Source organism: Nannobrachium achirus (genome assembly GCF_963921795.1).
Source record: "Nannobrachium achirus genome assembly, chromosome: 16".
In the NCBI taxonomy this organism is placed as follows: domain Eukaryota; kingdom Metazoa; phylum Chordata; class Actinopteri; order Myctophiformes; family Myctophidae; genus Nannobrachium; species Nannobrachium achirus.
In genome coordinates this window covers 40,606,466-40,629,206 of record NC_137823.1, presented here as the reverse complement: position 1 = coordinate 40,629,206, position 22,741 = coordinate 40,606,466, and the positions used below count along the sequence as shown (strand labels likewise).

The 22,741-nt window shown below is 41.8% G+C and overlaps 2 protein-coding genes across 4 annotated transcripts in view; one reads left to right on the top strand and one right to left on the bottom strand.

The window, feature by feature from the left end:
• Nucleotides 1-3,716: 3,716 nt before the first annotated feature.
• On the bottom strand, nucleotides 3,717-5,354 carry LOC308301027 (E3 ubiquitin-protein ligase TRIM39-like; the record flags this gene model as incomplete). The annotated part of the gene is made up of 1 exon (XM_080744923.1): nucleotides 3,717-5,354. One exon carries the CDS (start codon nucleotides 5,352-5,354, stop codon nucleotides 3,717-3,719), a length of 1,638 nt encoding a protein of 545 aa, XP_080601049.1.
• Nucleotides 5,355-19,143: 13,789 nt separating this feature from the next.
• Nucleotides 19,144-22,741, top strand: part of LOC308300581 (actin, alpha cardiac muscle 1) — a gene marked incomplete at both ends in the record, with an annotated part of 4,236 nt that continues 638 nt past the window's right edge. Inside the window, 6 exons of one of the 3 annotated variants that reach the window (XM_080744452.1) lie at nucleotides 19,144-19,272; nucleotides 19,853-19,981; nucleotides 20,544-20,739; nucleotides 21,136-21,297; nucleotides 21,819-22,010; nucleotides 22,147-22,328. In XM_080744452.1, the coding sequence (XP_080600578.1) occupies nucleotides 19,144-19,272; nucleotides 19,853-19,981; nucleotides 20,544-20,739; nucleotides 21,136-21,297; nucleotides 21,819-22,010; nucleotides 22,147-22,328 (990 nt within the window). The remainder of the gene's footprint in view (nucleotides 19,273-19,852; nucleotides 19,982-20,543; nucleotides 20,740-21,135; nucleotides 21,298-21,818; nucleotides 22,011-22,146; nucleotides 22,329-22,741) is intronic. The other 2 variants (XM_080744453.1, XM_080744454.1) reach the window with 2 other exon arrangements.

Genomic DNA, 22,741 nt, shown 5'->3' with positions numbered 1-22,741 from the left:
TTTATCGTCTCATGTGGGGCTAGGCCTATATGGTAACTTTGTTGTGTCCATAGCATATCTCTATTAGGGCCACTAGATGGCACTGTGAGGCATGGGTTCAATTTGTAGTCCTACAGCGGCCATATTGAGGACCAACACAGGTGTTCTGATTGATGTAGAACATTAATTCTATGCCAATCAGACAAGTGAAATACCTGTGTTGGTCCTCAACATGGCCGCTGTAGGACTACAAATTGAACCCATGAATACACCAATACACAGGCGTCACAGCTTCTCATAGGCATTAACTGAAAATAGGCTAAACATAGGCCATTTTCCAGATAATTTGAGTTATTGAGTCAGTGTTGGCTAAGTATAATTGGTAATAAGCCATGGACATTTCAATTTGGTTTGTAAATAATCTTTTATATAGGATATGCCATTTCAAATCTAAAAGAAAGAAAGAAACTACGAGGGGGAATTAATAGAACAGAAAAAAGTACAAGTAACAATATTTAGTTTACTTTTAGAGTGAATCTGCAAGATATGGACGTGTTGCGTCGCAAGTTTTGCTAACGTAGTGGTGGAAAAAGTAGACTACTCGAATGTTTCACTTAAAGGGGAATACCACTCATTTTCAACATTGAACTATATCATTAATATACCTTCGAGTTGTTGTGTGGAAATAAGAAAAAGGGTAAATTAATAGTTAGATGATATGCAGTCTGATCCGGAAATTATAGGGCTACCATACATTTCAACTATAAATTGCTTGTATAATAGGGCGAAAGATTTTACCTTAACTTGTTAATATTAAGTAATATTTTAAATGTTTGGATGAATCGTAGCATATGGTTTGGACACTCCATTACTCAGTAATAAGGTTCGCTTGATTCCAACTTTAATTTCTGTTATATTGAGTTGAACATGGCAGTTGAACTGATGTCTGCATTAAATCATCAAGTCTAATAAACCATGGCGAACTTGAGAACTACTGATTTAAAAGGTATTGGTAGAGTCGTCCTCTGGTCTCAATGCGTTAACATACACTGCTTTGTGGTAATCGACAACAATAGGCAGGGGATATCTTCAGAAATAATTTCCAACCCTGGAATACCTTCCTTACCAAGAAATGTCTTCACCAATGTGTTTGTAAAGGTGTCTAGTAGTCTCACAAAGACTGAAATTCTGTTTCCCTAGGTGAATCCGTTACAGCTGCTGAAAGTTGGGGTCCCATTAACTTAACTAAAAAACACACCAAAATAAATATGATTTAAGCAGCTTGTGAGGGGTTTTCCATGATTCTGAATTCATTGCAAGCATTTATTTTGCACGAAAAACATTCCTAGTTTGACCACTCACATGCTACTTAAAGCATATTTATTTTGGCGTGTTTTATCCTGTATAGTTAAGTTAATGGGACCCCAACTTTCAACAGCTGTCAAGGATTCTCCTTGGGAAACTGAATTTCAGTCTTTGTGACACCTAGACACCTAGACACCTTTACAAACACATTGGTGAAGAAATTGTTTGGTAAGGAATTTATTCCAGGACTTTTTAAGATTTTCCCTGATTACAAAGAGTATCTGCTTCAGTTTCAGCAACATTTCATATTGAATGCTTTCCACCCACTGACTGAAATGAGGAACACAGTGGGCCCATCATGCAGCTGACCGCAATTGAGGACAGTCATGATCTAACTAGGCAACACCATTGCTCTATGGTTGCTAGCAGAGTCCTAGCACAGTCCTGAAAAATCATACACTTTCAAAAGTTTAATTTGCAATGGCTTGTAGCGCTGCTGTTTTACCACAAGGTGGCACCATCTTTCCACTTTGGATTTACTGTAACCCATCCTGAGGAGAGAGAAATTCTTCATTCAGATTTTTTTGATCCAGATAAACATACCAATTATAGTGCATATCTGAAGTGTGAAATAAAAGATTAAAATGATAAGTAGCACATTATTCATCATTAAACATTAAAACAATTATTTATTTAATTTAGTGACACGGCCTCATCCCGCCCTGTTATGCTCCCTGACTCATCGCAACTGCATATTTTATAGGTCAGCTGGTGATTACAGGGTAATTTAATCTGTGACATTGCTGTGTGTGTGTGTGTGTGTGTGTGTGTGTGTGTGTGTGTGTGTGTGTGTGTGTGTGTGTGTGTGTGTGTGTGTGTGTGTGTGTGTGTGTGTGTGTGTGTGTGTGTGTGTGTGTGTGCGCGCACATGTAGACATGAGAGCTAATCCTATGAGAGCCCCTTCCTGACCTGCGCAGCTTTTGATTTGATTGGGTGTTAGACTACTGTAGCCTATAGACCCCATGCCGCACTCACCGCGTCGTCGCCTCAATGTGCATCTACACACAGTAAAATTCTGCACTGCAAGTAGATTACGGGTTCTTTTGGTTCCGTTAGTGTGCTCTCACGGTTACAAATTCATAAAATAACACAGATTTTACTGTGTATTGTGGCTTGCCGATGAGCAGTGGAAATGAATCTGTACGGTTTTAGTGAGCACAAGATATGGACACATAATTAAGGTCAACAGGTTCTTACCTTAAGGCAAGGGGGCTGGGATGTCGTCCTACACATTATAAACTGTACTACTTTGACACGGAAGAAGTAGGCCTACACATGATAAACAACTATTGTACGTTTATTGACAGGGAAGAGGCCTACACATGATAAACTACACAACACAACAGAATACAACATGCATTTTCTGCTAGAATGTCAAAATAATTGCGACCACCAAGTTACTATGAAAACCTCCACCGGCTGTCTGTCAGTCCCTCCGTCAGTCTGTCCGTCACGTCACACTTTTGGCCCTACACTTATCTCCGGCACTGTTTCCCCTATCCATGTCCAACTTTGCACACACACTCCTTGGCTGACAAACCACAACCTCTGCCCCTGATTTCTCACATGCCCTTTTCTAGCGCCACCATGAGGTTGCCGACCTGACGGTTGCCGACCTGAAGGTTGCTTGTCTCCTGATTAGGGAGTCTTACTGGTATTCTATGTTTAAACATCAGATGATACAGTACTAAGTAAGTTAAATGAGAACAAGAACACTAAAACTAAATAATTAGGTACATTTCACAAAAAACACCTCATGCTAAAGTGAAGATATATTATATTCCCAACACATTAACTTGTGTGTACATTTTGGTTTCAATTGAAATGGACCCACCATAGACGGATCATTACACAATCAATAATGACATACAATTATGGAAATAGCAATAATATTAGTAAATATAACATGTGGTACAAGGATTTTCACTTCAGTCTAAATAAGAACTAAAGAACTTAACTAAGTACATTAAGCTGAAGAACCATCAGAGAACCCCTAAAGAACCATAAAGAGACTTAACAGGTTCTTTGTATGGCAATGGTGCTACATGCATGTTTTGTGTGTAGCTTAGTTTAATAGTAGGACTGTATGAAGGCTGTATTATATTTCTAGACACCCATTTGGTATTTGAGAGGAGCTAACCATAATATGCACCTTACTTTATGTCTACCCTCATGTAGGCCTATATACTGTATCTATTGGTGTATGCTTTGTGTATATATAATTATATGTACAATTAGATTTTTGCCTCTCCTTATTTTTAGTTGTTGTTTTTTTCTCCTTGCTCTCCCTGCCACATCCCTTTCTTTCTCTTTCTGAAAATACATACGATGAAGCTTGCACAAAGAACTATTTCACCCACTTCTTATGTGAACTAGACTAAGCTGGGCCGATGTACAGGAGTTATGATTAGGGGGCCACTGTTTTCCCCTTCTTGGATGTCTTCGGGGCAGAAGTAAGGAAACAGTTTCTCTTTAAAGAGTTGGCCAGTGAAAGAATAGATATGAGATTTAAAATCCACATCGTAGAAAGAGACCTGTCCCTTATCATAATCCACAAAGATTCCCACTTTCTGGGGTTTCTGTCTCAGTGACAGTTTGAACACACGTGTGTCATATGCTAGATATTCGCCCCCCTCCAGCACTAAGGCCCAGAACCCATTTGTAACTGACAGGCTTGTGTCTTCCTTTCTCTCAATAGACTCTCTCGCCACTCCTAAAATCCACTTGGTCTTTCCCTTAACCTGAACCTCGTAGTAAAACTTCCCTGACGTGAAGCCTTCCTTTGACAGCACTTCAAAACACACTTCAAACCTCTTTTCATTGTCAGGGAGATCCAGAGGCGTTGCTGCATGACTCACTTCTTTTCCATCCCGGGACAGGATAAGGCCGCAGTGCGCGGTGTCTGGGTCAAGGGTCACGTCCACCGCATACTCCTTAATCCTCTTCAGTCTGATGCCAGGGAGCTGTTCCATTTCCTGATCCAGTGTCGCTTGCAGCCGCGACACAGCTGCTCTCAAAGAGGCAACAGACGGATTCCGTTCAAAAATGTTGCTCTTCTGCTCCTTGTTTGTCAGCGTGGTCAGGCGTGACAGGAGCAGGACAAGGCCATAGTGATCTTCAGAGTGTGAGAGTTGCTCCAGCTCAACACATTCCTTCCGAAGCTCAGCGATCTCCATCTTCAGTTCTTTGATGAAGCCCTCTGCTTGTTGCTCTGCTAATTTACACCTCTCCTTGATCACCTCAACAAGCTCTGTCCGGCTTTTCTCAAGGGAGTGTATCAGGTCAGTGAAGACCTGCACACTCTCGGCTATCTCCCTCTCAGCTTCCCTTTTGCTGGCATCGGTGGAGCGTTCGATCTCACAGATCCTCTGAGATCCTGCAAGGATCATGTCCTGCACTTTTGCCACAGTCTCAGGCAGCTCTGCAAGTTTGGATTCATATTCTTCCTCAAGCGGTACAATTTGGTGACCTTTGTGGTCTGTCTTGATGCAACCAACACAAATACAAGTCTGGTCTGTCCTGCAGTAGAGGTCAGAGAGCCTGCTGTGCTTCTTGCACATCCTGTCTTCCAGACCCGATACAGCGTCTATTAAGGTGTGGCTCTTGAGGCTTGCAACTCTCTGGTGAGGCTCCAGGTGCGTCTCACAGAAAGAAGTTAGACATATCAGACAAGACTTAACGGCCTTGATCTGTGTTTCAGAGCAGAAATCACAAAGCACGCCACATACTTCATCAGCACATGAGTTTGGAACTGAGGGGTTAACTTGAGCTGACTTCTTAAAGTGAACAACGAACTCGAACATTGCACTATTAACTTGTATTTCAGGTCTGGTGACAAAATTCTTCTTACACATGGGACACTGGCAAATGTCATTGCTGTCCCAGAAGTGTTGAATGCATGCCTTGCAGAAGTTGTGTCCACATGATGTTGAGACCGGCTCAGTGAACACATCCAGACATATAGGACATAGAAACTGCTCATCTGAGAAACAAATGCTGGCAGTTGCCATATCTGGACAGAAAGAAACACACAATTATGAAATGCAAGTTAGAAGCTACTATTGTTTAGTTGTAGAGGTAAGCGGTAGAGTCGCCGGAAAGAAACTCACCAAGACTTTTATTCTTGTATTTGTTTTACTGAGAATAAGGTTAGAAATAACTTTAGGATTACGCATATCTTTCTGAGGTTAAGAATAGGAATAGGGTTAGTTTTTGGCACTGTTTTACTAGGTTAAGGTTAGGAATAAGTTTAGGTTTAACCGTTTAGGCATAGTTTACAGAGGTATATTAAGATATTAAGGATCTCAATGGAAAATAACAAATAAGCCTATCCTTACCCAAGTTTCCTTTTAGTTGACATTGTACTGTCATGAAACTGTACCTTTTCCTATCCAAAACTTCTAATAAATACCTCAATCAATCAATCAAAAGGCATGAACCATCAGCCCAGGGTGTTTCTTTCCGACGACTCTTCTGGTATTCGTTGTAGATACATTAAAACCGGGGAAGCATCTGAGTCATGTCAGATTAATCACTTTAACTGTTATATTATACTTCGGATATTCAAAAATAGTAGATATACAAGTGCATACAGTGTCTTTTCGTGCGGCGCTATGAACTTGTAGATCTGTTGTTTTTGAAAAATCTTTACAAATTTTGAAGATCTTGGAATATATAAATTATAGGCCTATATATATTTAAAGCAAACATTTGCAACTAAAATGTTTGCTTCTGGGGGTCCCTGGAACTAACTATTTTGAGATGGGGGTCCACATCAAATACATATAACTTTGGGGGTCCTTGACATGAAAATGTTTGAGTACCACTGATATACTGTAGCAACATAAGCTTTTCAGAAAGCTGACACTGACATTTTTAGAATCTGCCTCGGATCTAAATGGTTTAAAGGGCACACAGTCTGAAAACAAGTACAGCAAACATATAAAGAATATCATATTTAATCTAACATACAGTATCTAATCTAAACACTTTTGGCTTACCGTGGCTGTGTAACTGTGGTGTGCAGGCAACTTGTTCTCCAAATGTAGCTCTCAGTTTCATTTCACTGGAAACTACTGACTACTTCCTACTTCCTAGCCTGGTAAAAAGTCAAGGAAAACTTAACTGTTTGCACACACCCCTGGTTCATGCTCAGAGTGACCAATAGACACACTTGCATTGTGTCTATATGCAACTATTATCAGAATCAGAATAGTATTGCCAGGTCTGTTTGCACATCCAAGGAATTTGTTTATGTAAGGTTGGTCTATTACACTAAAGCAACACTAAAGAGCCATTTACAAAAATGGTATTGTACATGAACAAACACATTTACTAAAAATAGGCAAAAGTAAGCTGCCAACTATATACACAATATTTAATATACAATGGATTTACACTATATAGGCATAGCATACATTCCACAATGCATTTGTATGAATAATGAATTCCTGTTCAGAGCTAAATAAATTGGAATGCAGTGATAATGTATTTATCACTGCAGTGGTGCTCAAACTTTCTAATGTGAAGGACCCCCAAAATGATATGTATTTGGCTACGGACCCCCATCTCAAAATATTTAATTCCAGGGACCCCCCAGAAGCAAAATTTGAGTTACAAATGTTTGCTTAAAAAATACATATATTCAAAGATTTGAACATATTTTCACAAAAAATAGCTGATCTACAAGCTCGCAGCGTGGCACTCGGTGCCGCACTGTGACTCAGTGTGACTAGTAGTAACTCAGTCCCACTTCCCCCCCCCTTGTGACGCCCCTGATGGTATATATTTGGGAGTTTAGGGACTGATATCAGACCTGTATACTCATCTCTCTCATTCATACACATGCTTGTTCCATTGCACTTGGTGTGGGCCTTGTTTCCAGTCCATGTTTCACTATGCACTCACATTTAATCATTATGTGTTATTACTATACTGTTAATATTTTGAAGGTGCGTTTACAGTACTTGTTGAACAAAGTGATTATAATCTGGTATGTTGCTCAACTCCTTGTCTACCATTGATTGAAGCATCAAGGTACCTTTATTTCCAGTCCCATATGGATATGAATTGAACTGAAAGCCAAGCAATTCAGCCTTCCAGCTGTAGTCTATCAAATTATTTATGGTGCTTATTAACCATTCAGAATCTTGCTGAAATATGGTGGTGAACTCATTTTAGCCACTAGGTTAAGCACTGTCCAGACTGCACAGCGGTTTTAATCAGTACAAATTTGGTGATAAACTACATGGCAAATCAATTAAGGGTATGGCACACCATTACCTTCAAGACATGACACAACATGTCCGTACACAGACACATGAGTCCGTAGCAAAGACTTGGACTTGTCCCTGGCACATTGTAGATTTTATTTGTATTTTTTACAAACCATTATAATGTTCTTATTTCGAACATAAGACCCAATTACTGAAGTCAAGTCTTCAGGTTTTCTTCAGAATATGTATGAGACTATGGCACATTAGGAGTCCACTAGTGGTTCTCAAATGTTATATTTGCAAGGACCCCCCAACTCGGTCCAGTAACAGACCTGTTCATTCAGGGATATCTCTTTATGTGTTCCTGGTAATATTATTGTCCACTCATTGTGTATGTTCGTGGCAAAAAAAATGTAATTTGACAAAATGCCCACTACAAGCCAGCATTGTGATGACCCTTGCCCAGTTGCCCACACCCATTACCGCTCAGATCGACTAACAAAGGATGTCTGTTTTCTTCCTTCCCTAAAACACCCTGCATGCCATGCTGTGGAACAAACTCCCCCTCAGTCAGGACTTCAGACTCACTCCCCATGTTCCACTACAGTCTGAAGATGATCTCTTCAGACTCCCACCACGCTCACCCCATCACTCCATCTGTTCCTGTCACCTGCTTTTTGATAGATTAAATACAATGCAGCTATATACTGTATGTTGGCTACTTGTTCACAGTCACACATGTTTTGTTATTCAGATGTGTTTTTTCACTTCACAACAAATTCCAAGAATGTTATTTAGAGCGCATGACAGATGCAACCTACAGTAGGTTTGATGTTTACCTGGTGTCATAGTTTCTTTGAAGCACTAAGTGTTTTTCTTTGCACCTTTAGAAAGGTGACCACCCTCACTATTACCCCCCCCCCCCTTTTAACCTGCATTCCCTTCCCCCACCTTTCACACACCTTTTTTTCTACTCTGTAGTCTGTACATAGTGTTTTATATATTTGTGATGATATTGTATTTTGGTGTTTTTTTCATGCTATGTTCATCCCTAGGGGTCCTCAGAGTTACTACAGGGGGTCCTCCAAATCTTTGAGTGATGGAAACCTTTTTCTCATTTTTATATTAACCACCTGAACCCTATAGTGTCCATATTTTGAGCACTTTAGCCAAAAATAGCAGATCTACAAGCTCACAACACCTCACAGCGCGAGGCGTTGTGAACTTAGGTCGGCTATTTTCGGCAAAGAGGTTTGGTGTAGAGGGGAAAAAGAGCAGAGCTAGTACAGAGTGAAAGGTAAAGTTTATTAAGTATTGACGATTCAAGTGGTTAAATATCTGAAATGAAAACACAAATTGACATGAATCCAAAATACACTGATGATTGTCCTGTCAAATGATGAAACAATATGGAATGAAAAGGTTGTGGGGGTCCCTGCTTCATCTCTCTCTCTCAACTAAGGGGTCCTTGGCCTGAAAACGTTGAAGACCCCTGTCCTATAGTACTGTCATTTTGCCAAATGTTCACTGATAATAGGGACGCTAGGGTTCTGTGGTTGTGGTTAAGGAGTTAAGTTTCTCCATAGTAACATTTAGAACCATTGATCGGGCTCCAGAAAGGTCATGTAACCACCTTGGAACACCTTGGAAGCTCTCCAAGTCTATTTTTTGTTGACGCGGTTGTCTGTCCGTATTTTGACAGTCATTACCCAACTGAAAGAAAGACAGACATGGCAATCAGACCTTGACGAGAATAACTTCAGACTTTTGGGGGACAACAGGGCCATGCATTTATTATGAGTCCGGTAGACAATATCACTCAAACATCAGAGATCATTCAGACAGACAGTGGCTTTGAGCAGGGTTCACCTGAAGTGCAGTTCTCTGCAGAACTGAGCTTTGTTTGGGTCTTAAAAAATAATGCAATGATGATGCAATGATGGTCAACCCTCCCTTGCATGATGGCTAAATATTAAGGGTTTATCTCCCCTTTTTTAACACGACAAGCAATTTAGCTTTTTTTCCCCCTGCCAATGGCAGTTGTAGCCTACTGTAATCCCATCACATGTAGACACAGCCTCACTTATGCTTGTTGCATAACAATGATGTAGGAAGCAATTTAGGAGCTTTGCGTCCGAAAGATGAATGAATGGGGAAGTGTTGATTTAAAGGGATATTTCACTTTCAAAAAGACTTTTGGTCATTTTATCGTCTAATCAGGCTTTTATGAACACCCTGAACAGATTTTAATTTGCTTGATTCAATATTTAGATATTTGATGTAAATGTTATCAGGCCTTCCTCCTGCAGGACGCCACCCCATACACACCCATTGTAAATTTTAACCATTATAAATTCATCAAAAAATACCAATTATTTTTTTTCTGGTGACTCATACTAACATCCTAATAAGTGAGCAGGCCGTGTTTCTTCGATGAACTTTTTCATTTATTTTTAATATTCTTTTATTGTATTAATGTATTTCCGTTTTTTTAAAGTGAAATATAAAGTCAACCGGTCCATTTGCGTCAATGTTTCAGTTTTACACACTGTCCGAGTAGAGTAGTCTCTCGAGACAGACTGTTGACTCACACAACTTTGAAATGCTTCCCTCACACAGTCGTGTACATCGGTGGCACTGAAACAGTTTAAGGCTGTAAAGCGGATGTCTGCCTCTCCTACACTCCTCTCCCCATGTTTTAAAACGAATTCAGCTGCACAGACACCCTCATTTAACACAAGTAGTGCATGGGATCATAAAGGAATCGCCTGGTGTAGGGTTTGGCCTCCAGGGTGCGCTGTGTTCTCTTCTGTTTTGCAGTACAACAGTGGTTCTCAAAGTGGGGTCCAAGGGTGTAACTCGGTATACAAATTGAACTAAATGGACCGTTATGGGTAGTTCTTGAAACTAAAATCTCCTTGAAATGAAAATCTTGAGAACCACTGCAAGACTGTCCTCCTCTCCACCCAACCTCTTCTCCACCAGGTTGGCGGGTTCATTTCACACAGACATTCCTGACATAGTGAGCCCCCCACCCCACCCCACCCCCCCCATCCCCAATCCCCACAACCAGCGTCTGACATTACAGGTCATTTTAATTGTGTGTGGGCTTAGGAAGTATTAATAGCAGCTAAGTGTGTGACAGATCAAGTGTGCTTTTGTATGAGCGTGCGTGCGTGTGTGTGTGTGTGTGTGTGTGTGTGTGTGTGTGTGTGTGTGTGTGTGTGTGTGTGTGTGTGTGTGTGTGTGTGTGTGTGTGTGTGTGTGTGTGTGTGTGTGTGTGTGTGTGTGTGTGTGTGTGTGTGTGTGTGTGTGTGTGTGTGTGTGTGCGTGCGTGCGTGCGTGCGTGCGTGCGTGCGCGCGCAGCGCGCGCGCGCGCGCGCGTGCGTGCGTGCATGTACGTGCGCGACTGCACGCGGCTGCCTAACTGCGAGTCATAGTAGTGAATATTTGAGTCTGTGTATTTTCAAGGGTGTGTGTGTGCACACGAGCTCATGCGTACGACGTGTGTGTGGGAGGGAGATGATGTGTGTGAGTGCGGCCGCGCGTGCATGTGGGAGGGAGGCGCAAGAGAACTCTGAGACCTGCATAAGAATCCCAAGCATCTCTGACTGCCTGTGTGTGTGTGTGTGTGTGTGTGCGTGTGTGCGTGTGTGCGTGCGTGCGCGCGCGCGCGCGTCTGTCGGGAGCTTTGCCAGGGGGTGGGGGTATAGTAGAAACCATGGAAGGAGTTTTTAGGCAGTAGCCGTGCATTCCCCCAGGGCCCTACAGGCCATGGTCTGGCCCTTGTTTGGAAGTTGCTCGAGCCTTCTTGTGTTTCAAGGTCACAGTGAGTCTACACAGGAAACGCTATACCGGAGGAATGGCCTTAATGTGACACAGCAAAAGGGTCGTGTCAGCCTAGTGAGCCTACAGCCAGCTCTTAATGCACCCTGTCCCCAGCATCACCTGAGTGGGTTCTGTTGTCACGGGCCACTGCTACCCCCCATGTTGTCACAGGCCACTGCCGCCTCATCCTGTCACAGGCCACTGCCGCCCGCTGTCGCTCATTACCTTGCTTGGCCAGAGGGAGGCGTTGAATCACAAATCAATTTGTACTTGGTGTCTGTGCATCGTCAAGCTGTACTGTACATGCTGTTCTAATACTGCACACTCAGCTTGAACACAAATTGCAAAATAGATGGTTATGCCATCTTTGGAATGTTGGAACCTATAATATCTGTCAACCACGTTAACCCTGGTGTCCGTATTTTGGGCACATTCAGTGTGTGTGTGTGTGTGTGTGTGTGTGTGTGTGTGTGTGTGTGTGTGTGTGTGTGTGTGTGTGTGTGTGTGTGTGTGTGTGTGTGTGTGTGTGTGTGTGTGTGTGTGTGTGTGTGTGTGTGTTAAATAGCAAAAATAGCAGATCTAAAAGCTCACAAGGCGTCACATCGCAACGATTTGTGAACTTGCAGATTCGCTTTTTTTGTCGTACAAGTTACAACGAAGCTGATGTGGTTAATGTTCTCTGTATGTTCGATCTGTTACTGTCAGAGTAAGTCTTGAGGTGAATGGTTTTGATCCACAGTCACCTGAATTTAGAGAAAGGCTTTTAGACAATAAAGCTTTTGTTGCCATTGTTTGTCTGTTAAATGTGTTTTGAACAGTAGGTGACAGAAGTAATTGGTGTTCTCTAAATGCTGTGAATAATTAGTATCTTTCTTTTAAATTACCCAGTGTTAATGCATCCTTTTGTAACTCTGAGAGTACAAATGTAACCAAATGGTCCATTTGGTGACACCTGCTCAGAAATTCTCCCACCTCTTAACCAGTTTGAGAATCACCCTTTGCACTGTGATGTCGTCCAGGTCGAGGATGACTTAACCAAAAGGCTGATCCGCTTTCACGTGGGCCGTCCTCATAGTTAATACACAGTATCAATCAGAGTTTTAATCTGTTGATACACCCTAAGGGTCCCTTTGGTTACATTGTACTCTCTCTATAGAGGGTATGCGCATGCATGCAAGTTAATGGCAAATCAAATGGCAAAGTGAGTTTAACGTTGTTTGACGTCGTTTAATGCAATCAGATACTTTTCTGTTTGGATGTATGGGCTGTCAAGGCCAGAAAGTAGTTTTTTTGCCACCACATAACTTCCGGGTATGATGATGATGTCACGTGCATAACCCTCTATAGTTACACATTGATACATTAACACTTAGTAGCCTATATGTGCTTCTGTGTACTGTCTAAATTGTTTCTCAAATGAGGGTAGTATGGGGGTACATTGTGATACCCCTGCTGGGATACTCCAAAAACAACAACAACAACAACAACAGCAAAACTTCAATTCAATTCAAAGGAGCTTTATTGGCATGAGAAAACATACGTTTACATTGCCAAAGCAAGCATCACAAATACAATAAAAAAACAGTTGAAAATGGGGAACATATACAGTTGGAGGGGGTACAGCATTGTGTAAACAGAGCTATGTCGCATTGTGACATTTTATATATATACAGGGTACAAATAGCAGCATTATTTTCCTCAAAATACATAAAGGTATCAGCTCTGTTTCATACTGTATGTGCAGTAGGTCTAGATGTCAATCCATGGTTTGTAGTCCTTAGGGTGGTTGTGTTTCTAGCCTTCTTTTGTCGCAACAGTTCACAAATCTTGCTGCTGTGTTAGCGCATTGTTGTATTTCTCCCAGTAAGTATGGGAGTTTTTCATCATTGGTCGAGTTTTCAAAATCACTTCGGGTGTGTGTAATCTGTGGGAAGTATGTGTCTCTGATGTCTTGGTATAGTGGGCAGGTGGTTAGAAAGTGTAGCTCTGTTTCTACCACATTGTGTGTGCAGTGGGTACATAGCCTATCTTCCCTTGGGAGTGGGGTCTGTCTGTGTCGGCCTTTCTCTATTGCAAGGCTGTGTTCGCTGAGTCTGTACCTAGTCAAGGCTTTCCTAAGTTTTGGGTCTTTTACTGTGCTCAGATATTCTGCTAATGTATATTCTCTTTTTAGTGCCAGATAGCATTCCATTTTGCTTTGGTTTTGGGTTGTCTCTTTCCAGTATGTTAGGTAGCTTTCTTTTTTTCAAAACACTGATAAACACTGATGAAGTAGTTGTGGGGATATTATAGTAAAGAAAGTTTGAGAACAACTTGGGGTCTTGAGTGTTAGAGCGCAGGCTGGCTCCCTGTGCCTGTCACTCAATGACAGCTGCCACAGATGAGACTGTTTCCCCGCCCACTTCTGTTCTGATCTCCCAGAAGTCACACTAGGGAGCGGCAGGTGTGACTGTGTAGGTGCTGTTCTTTGTTTGTCTCGGAACACTCTCGGGGGCCGTACTCACGCAGGGCCCCACACAATGGGTGTGTGTGTGTGTGTGTGTGTGTGTGTGTGTGTGTGTGTTACTTGCCACTAAATTGAACAATGATAAAAAAAAATGTTTTATTATTTTTGTTGCTAGAAACGTTTGTGCTGAAAAATATAGAAGACAAAATAGCCTGTTTCTAATGCAGGATGAATGCATGAAAAGGGGCTTTTCAGCAAAGGCTACCAGTGGCCTGTCAACCCATGAATGTGACCAAGAGCTCTCGCCCATGAATGTGAACATGCCCACTCACTCATGAATGTGACCAAGACCCTTCACTTATTAAAATGGTGCTTTACTTTCTTGTTTATTTTGCAATGTTTTGGAAAACTTGTGGAAGATACAATGATATGCCCAAAAATAAGTTGAACACCAAGTTCAAAGTGGATAATGTGACCATATCCCCTGACCCATCAAATCTAAAAGATCATCGAATATTTATATGTTTTCAAGTAGCATAGGCTGGTGTGGCATTCCCTGAACACATAAACTCATATTACCAAGTGGATATTTTGATTTAGAGCACTTAGATTATGAACTCATGCATATTATCTTGGTGTTCTTTCTTGTACAAGTCGGAACAGTGTTTCTAGAACATGAATAAGAAGAACATGTCAAAATCCGACACTAATCTGTAATCTTATTGTGGTGCTGTACTTTAGAATGCTCAATTCTCAAAGCTGGGATTCGTTGGTGGAATGGTCCTTTAAATGCATAATCCTGTGTAGCAATGAAGAGCATAGCATAGTATTTTCTATCATTCTTGTCTGAGCAGGACTACAGCATCTAGATCAAAGTCCATTTCTAATTTAGGTGCAGCAAGTAAGGAAATCCATTTAGTAGCGCAGTCCACGCCTGTATCGACTGTAAAACTCCAGTCTCAATGGCAGCAGGGCATAAATATAGAAAAAAAATGTCATCTTCTGTTTCAGATTTTCAGATGCATATTGTGCACTTAAAAGTGCTGTGATGAAACATGGCCACTGTCAAACAAAACTGCAGTTCTGTGTTTTTTATTATTATCATTAAAAACAGTATATGAGGTCATTTATGTGTGAGAACCATGATACATGTGAGGCTGAACGTTGATATTCGAAAATAAACCGAATCAATATTTTCTTCTTTCTTGACATGTTTACTTTTTGGAGATAAGTGGTTATAAAGTGAACACATGTATGTAGGCCTACTGTATACTGTGAGTATGTGGTTATGGCCTGGCATTTCTGTACAGTCACAAACTCCCATTAGGGCTGATAATCTAAATCTATAATCTAAAGATCTACTACTTTCATACAAAGACACAGTGGATATTGGAACTTGTGTACTCTCCAGAACAGGGCAGTTTACATAACACAGGCGTGTTGGGTGGAACTGAATTGACATTGATAGAATCCTTGATGACAGGAGATCAATCCTGCCTGCTCGATATGCACATGGGAAGAGGGTCCGGGAGCACTGCAGAGAAAGGTTAAAAGCCAGGGATAACATCAATCCCTGACCTCCCTAAGGATTCCCCTCCGGTGACAGAAAAACACACAGGGAATAAACAAAGGAGATCATTGATGGTCCAGTCCACGCCAGCGAAACATACTGTCAAATTATAAGTGTTAATTCAAGTCTGAAAGGTCAAACTCCCCTACCGTCCTACGGTTCTCTTTATTTTGTCTTTCTTTGATGATTTCTTGCTTTCGTTCAGAACCACAGTTTGTGCCCCCTTTATTTCTTTCTGAACTATCTGCTTCCTTTATTGTTTTCTGAATATCTTATTTCTGAACTATATACTGTCTTTTGTTCTTTCTGAATGATCTGCTTTCTTTCTTTTTCCGTTTCCTGGTTTCTCTGGACCTCAAACATATCAAATTATGAATTGCAGGTATTGCTTCATTTGATTCCTATGGGGCTTTTAAGCCGTGACATCATTTTGTAGGCAGAGGAGAACTCTGCCCGCAGAGCATTTTCTGTCCCTCGCTATTTCAACAGATCCGAGACAAAAAAAACGACTAAAGTATAATTCTAACACTTTCCTTTCAACAACAAAGAGAAGAAAAATGTGTACAGGTAAATAGTAAAAATAGTAAAAAGATTCACGGAAACTGGGGGCAGAAATTCTCCTCTGCCTACAAAATGATGTCATACTTAACAGCCCCATAGTGGATATAAAGGCACCCTCTCACCTATTTGTTCCTTGCTTTGATAAAAAGCAAAAACAAAACGTTGCCAGTTGTTTCTCACACACACGCGCACACATAGCCTGAGCAGGAGACCCCAGCACAGCTGAGCTGACAGATGCTCAAAGAGAGACTGTGGGTGGGTGGGCTCTATGCCTAAAACACTGGTGTCTGTGGATTACCTCACCCACTCATTTGGTTATGTGACTCATAGCCAACGGTCACGGGGGGGGGGGGGGGGGTCAAGCCTGCCTGTGCTCGCCACAGTAACAGGAATCCATTTACACCTACAGAATTATACAGAGAGAAAATAAATATGTATTAAGTACCTAGAGACTAGTACAGAAACAAATACTAAAGGGCTGTGGTGTGGACTACAAGCTATAGTCCAGAGCTGGGATTGTGAAACTGACTAAAAAAAAATCACATTAACATTTCTTGTTTTCAATTAGTCAATACATGCATTTTGGAAAGACATTTGTTATCTGATTCTCAGTGAGGCGTCCCTATTTTGGGCATGCCATTATATATTATATTTTCAAAACAGTAAAAGTAAAATTAAATGAAAACGTAAATATTTTCAAAAACAGCTTGCATGCGTTGCAGTCTTGCAGATCGGTTATTTAGCTATTTGTCGAACAATGAAGTATACGGGGCATAAGCCATGGGCAAGGCATAAGTAACTAAAATAGATTATTATTATTATTGCATACTGTTTCAACTGTTACTGTTATACTGACAATGCATTTGTTCATGTTTTCTGAATGGTTAGGTGATGTTTACATGAAAAGAACATGATAAACATCTATGCAACCACTATTATTTTAATTCTGGCGAAACCATGACAATGTTGTAGTGAAAGTTGAAAACCTGGACAGAGATATGATATTTGTCAGGCCAAACTCGTACGTCTGGTCACCCTACTCATAGATATAGTAATATATTCAGCATTGTGATGTAGCCTACGTGCAGCAATCATTTTAGTGGACATGGCCAATACATTTGAGCCCAAATCATTATAATCAGATCATGTGACATGCTACAAGGGCAGTGGTTCACCTTTGAGTGGCGTCTAATAAAGGGCTATATCACTAATCATCAATAAAATGACAGGAGAGTTCATCCCCCAGTCTGTGTACACTCTGCAAAATATTCTCTCACAGGGCGACAACTAGACACCCAGTCCACTTCCCTGGCATGACATTAGCAAGATGCTTGAAACCATATCCCACAAACAACATTTGCTTTAGGGTCCGCCCGCTCCTACTGGGGTGTTGAAAATAGAGAAATACCTCTTCGCACCGTCACAGCCCACCGCCCTTCCTCCGCATGAGCCCCCTTTCCATACATGGGCGTCAAGGAGGCTCCGTGTCGGGAGGGGCCTCCCCACTGCTCTGCTCTTTGCGCGCTCTTCCATTCATGGAGACCCCGCTCAATGGCACAGGGGGGGCCACCAAATAAGGAAGAGGGGCGCGTCTGGAGTAGAGGCGGCAACATGTGGAGGAGGGCTATAAATTGGTGTCGGCCCTCTCCTTTCTCTACCACACTACTGCCACTACTTCCCGACACAGGAACAACTCTTGGTGCTGATCTGGTGAGTAGCGTCATTGATGCAAGTTACATTATCTGCCGAGGAGGCGCTCACTGGAGTAACTGGAGACGCAAACATGGAATTAACTTCTATTTGGAACTTTTATTTTATTTTATTTTTTTATGTTTGAATATCAGGTATTTCACCATAGACTGCTATGGATGGATTAGGTTACTGACAAATGGACATCGGTCTACCTATGCAGCATTTCTTTTTCCCCCACTTATGAGTAAAAGCTGGGTATTTTGTTGGTGATGCCAGCATTAAGTTACATAGTTGTATCACTGTTGTCTTGGCCTACCCTAACCTTATTCTAGGGTGATCATTCGGCCAAAATAGCAGATCTAGAAGCTCACATCACAATGTGACATGTTTTGAGCTTGTTGATCTGCTATATTCAGTGAAGAGATTTAGTGTTGAGGGAAAAATGGAGAGGGCATTGAATAGAGCTCTGGGATACTCTGGTCAACTACAGGAAGTATAGGTTCAAGTGGTTAAATTAGGTTAGATTACTTTTACACTTTAACCATTTCTTTACCGTGAGTGTCAGGGTATGTTAACATTTGATTATTTTATTTAAACAAAATGTGCATGTTGTGCTGTAGACTATCCTATAATAATTTGAGATACTGTATGCCTATGTTTGTGATTAAGCTTATTGGCTAAAAGCCTATTATTGTTCATTTCTGGGCTCATTTAGTAGCGAGTGTCCAGGTAAACAACAAACAATTCAGCTCAATTCGCCTCATCAGCTGTAGTAGGCCCCCGCAAATAAACAGGGCCTAGTGATTCCGACTGTAGCAGCCATCTATACTATAATTTTGCGAATGTCTGAGTGAGTGTCTGAGTGAGTGTCTGTCACAGCGTTTCTCCTCAGTGGCTGGAGCAATTGATCTGAAATCGCATCACCATAAGCATATGAACACACCTGACATAACTGTGAAGCCCGTTTGTCACTTTCACAAATCGTATGCTGTATATTAGCATTTTTATGGTGTATCTACTATCTATTCTGCATCTAGCATGAGGCACATCTATTCTGCATCTAGCTTGAGGCAAAATGTTTAACCAGCTCTGTGTGTGTGTGTGTGTGTGTGTGTGTGTGTGTGTGTGTGTGTGTGTGTGTGTGTGTGTGTGTGTGTGTGTGTGTGTGTGCAGGCAGGTGGGTGTGTGTGCAGGCGGGTGGGCGGGCGGGCTGGGGGGGAGGGGGGAGACAGTATCTCTGTAGCCATTAAACGAAACGGGTTTCTTACATTGATGCTCCTACATCATGCAAGCACCAGTTAAAGTTACTTTCCATCCCTCATATACTGTGTGCACAGTGCACATCCCATAACCCACACACTGCACATCATTTTGGAGCTCATATCTTTGAACGGGTAAGGGCTAGTGTTTATATGTTTTAGTAAAACATGTAAACTCTGTTTAACAAAGAGAATACATCTTGTCCCAACAGAAACCCAACTGACATCATGTGTGACGATGATGAAACTACCGCTCTTGTGTGCGACAACGGCTCTGGTCTGGTGAAGGCCGGATTCGCCGGAGATGACGCTCCTCGCGCTGTGTTCCCCTCCATCGTGGGCCGCCCCCGTCACCAGGTACGGCTATACACAAACTTAGCCTATAAATCAGGGGTTCTCAAACCTTTTTAGGCTGTGACCCCCAAAATGAACATATTTTGATGGTGACTCCCACCCTGACAAGCACTTGGAATTGTAGGTATTACATTTAATTCGGTTCCACAGATAAATATTGTGAAAATAGCAGATCTACATGCTCACAACACGACGCGTTGTGAGCATGTAGATCGGCTATTTTCACAATGTTCGCCTCTTGCTTACTTAATATTTGATGGTTTGGCCAGTTTGGTATTAAAACGGTCTTGAAAGTCCTTAAATTGTCACTTTATAAATGTAAAGATACCCTGTATACTGTATACTGTACACTTATGTAGGTTTGTTTACCGTTGAGTGAGACTTCTTTTTTACATTACCGGTAAGCTAATCATCTGGGGACACCACAAAAATAATTTGAGGAGCCCACTTGGGGTCCCGACCCCAAGTTTGAGAACCACTGACGTAGGAAAAGGGTTTGATAGCTCATATGAATGATAGTATGGGCTAATATTTGATGTCCTTCTCTGGTTTGTTATAAAACATCTCCCTTTCTCTCCCAAAGGGTGTCATGGTGGGTATGGGGCAGAAGGACTCCTACGTGGGTGATGAGGCTCAGAGCAAAAGAGGTATCCTGACCCTGAAGTACCCCATCGAGCACGGCATCATCACTAACTGGGATGATATGGAGAAGGTGAGCATCGGGGGTATAATGCACTGACGCTGCACCGAAAATAGCAGATCTACAATCTCACGACGCATCACACTGCAATGCGCTGTGACGTCGTAGGTCTGCTATTTCTGGCATTTCGACACCGTCGTTTGAAGTGTAAATCAAGCTTAGGCATTTTTGTTGACACAGTTGTGTCTGAGCTTTGACAGACGCTGCCCCACTGAAAGAAAGACATGGCAATCAGATGTCAACGAAAATAACTTCAGACTTTAAAGCAGGGCCATGCATTTATTATGAGTCTGATAAAAATATCACTCAGTAGTATAAATCATGTTAAGAAGTCTTATGCTTCTGGCTCTCTGTAGTCAGAGCCTTAGTAAATGTTCCTGTGATCCTAAAGGATCATATAGATTCATTCCATCTTGGGAATAAGGACAATAGCTGTGAAGAATATGAATCAATAGGCAATGATGACCTAATTCTAACCTCATGATAAGGAGCTATATTTACCTTTTTTGCTTTATTATTGTTATTTTGCTTAATAGCCTTTTACTAATGTCTCTTCCTCTCCTCCACTCCTCAGATCTGGCATCACACCTTCTACAACGAGCTGCGTGTTGCCCCTGAAGAGCACCCCACCCTGCTCACAGAGGCCCCCCTCAACCCCAAGGCCAACAGGGAGAAGATGACCCAGATCATGTTCGAGACCTTCAACGTCCCGGCTATGTATGTGGCCATTCAGGCCGTGCTGTCTCTCTACGCCTCCGGTCGTACCACAGGTGAGACCAGATGCTCTAACTGTATGATTTTATGATGAGGCTTGGGGCCATGGCTTTTTTGTCCACTCATCCAGAGCAGCTATAATATAATCTGTAATTGCATAGTCTTTTTAATGCAGTATAGCTTAGTCATAGTTCGGTCAAAGTTGCTGCAATGTTAAAGTACAAATACTCCTGTGTACTCAACATAAGATAATAACAATACAAATTGAATGTTGAGTTTTATTGTATTAAAAACATTGTTCTTCAGATCTTTATCATCATGTCATGTAGATAAAAAGCAATACAGTTTCTTGGGCTTTAGAGGAGAAGCTGATGAAGACCTGTTATCATTCTGATTCTGAACTGAAGTTGCTGCTGTCGATAGAGCTGACATAACCACGTGTCTTTCAATAGGTATCGTTCTGGACTCTGGTGATGGTGTGACCCACAATGTGCCCATCTATGAGGGTTATGCTCTGCCCCACGCCATCATGCGTCTGGACCTCGCTGGTCGCGACCTCACTGACTACCTGATGAAGATTCTGACTGAGCGTGGCTATTCCTTTGTTACCACTGGTAAGTAGGCTACATAACAGTTTTACTACGACAAACTCTTTGGGCCTTTTGTTTAGTGTTATGGCCCCTTCATGCAACTAGCCAGTATACGTGTAGCATCTATATTGAAATTTAAGCACTTGTACCCTAACTTCCCTATTCTGGCCATGTCATAATAAGTGACTATAGACAAAATTGGAAAAACAATACACTATGATGAGCATATAAAGATGTGTGCTTATATGCATAAATGAGAGTAATTTAAGCCAATCAAATGTGCAAAAGAGTCAGCATATAATACTTAGAGTAATTTCTCAAGAACTGGTGATTGTGTCATTGTTTTAACAAATGGTCAATGGAGATGATGCGAGACTTTGCATTGCTTTAAAAAAAATGTCCACCAAATGTGACTTAATTTGTGTGTGTTAGTGCATAAATGCTGGACATGATCATTTTTAATAGACTGACATAGACTGTGAAATTCTTCGCCGCGTCTTTCATAAACAAAACCATTAAACACTCTTATGACCTTTCCTTGACAGCTGAGCGTGAGATTGTCCGTGACATCAAGGAGAAGCTGTGCTACGTGGCTCTGGACTTTGAGAACGAGATGGCCACCGCCGCCTCCTCCTCCTCCCTGGAGAAGAGCTACGAGCTGCCCGACGGCCAGGTCATCACCATCGGCAACGAGCGTTTCCGTTGCCCCGAGACCCTGTTCCAGCCCTCCTTCATCGGTGGGTGGCTCGTGTTGTGTTTTGCACCCTGCTGACAACAAAACGTCCTTTTACTTGAATAGTGAAAAAAAACATCAAACCACATCACATCAAAATGTGTTTTTCCTCACAATACTTTCTCCTTTTCTAAATATAGGCATGGAGTCTGCCGGTATCCATGAGACTACCTACAACAGCATCATGAAGTGTGACATCGACATCCGCAAGGACCTGTACGCTAACAACGTGCTTTCCGGGGGTACCACCATGTACCCTGGTATTGCTGACCGCATGCAGAAGGAGATCACTGCCCTGGCCCCGTCCACCATGAAGATCAAGGTGTGTAGATTTGTCACTGCTGTGAACCAATTACTTACTGAAAGATAGAAGGTTAATGCCATGTAGCTGAGGAAAAAGGTATCTTTTGCAACAATGCACTGGCAAAGAGATGTAAAGAATAGACAATACCGAACAATACTCCAATGACAGTCCCTTAAGTCTTAGGCCATAACAGTCACCAACCACATAAATACAATTTACGATAAAAGCAAAGCAATGATAAAACACCAGTATAAATAAAATAAACTTCAAAGCAGGAATAGCTTGTGTGGGGAACTTCCGCTGTAATCTTTTTAAAACTCCTAAATGAGATCAAGGAAGCCAATTTCGAGTCTGGATTGAAGGTCGTTCCGAGCCCATGGGCCAAAATAAAATAGGCTTATTTTGCCAGCCTCAGTTCGCAAAGAGGGCAG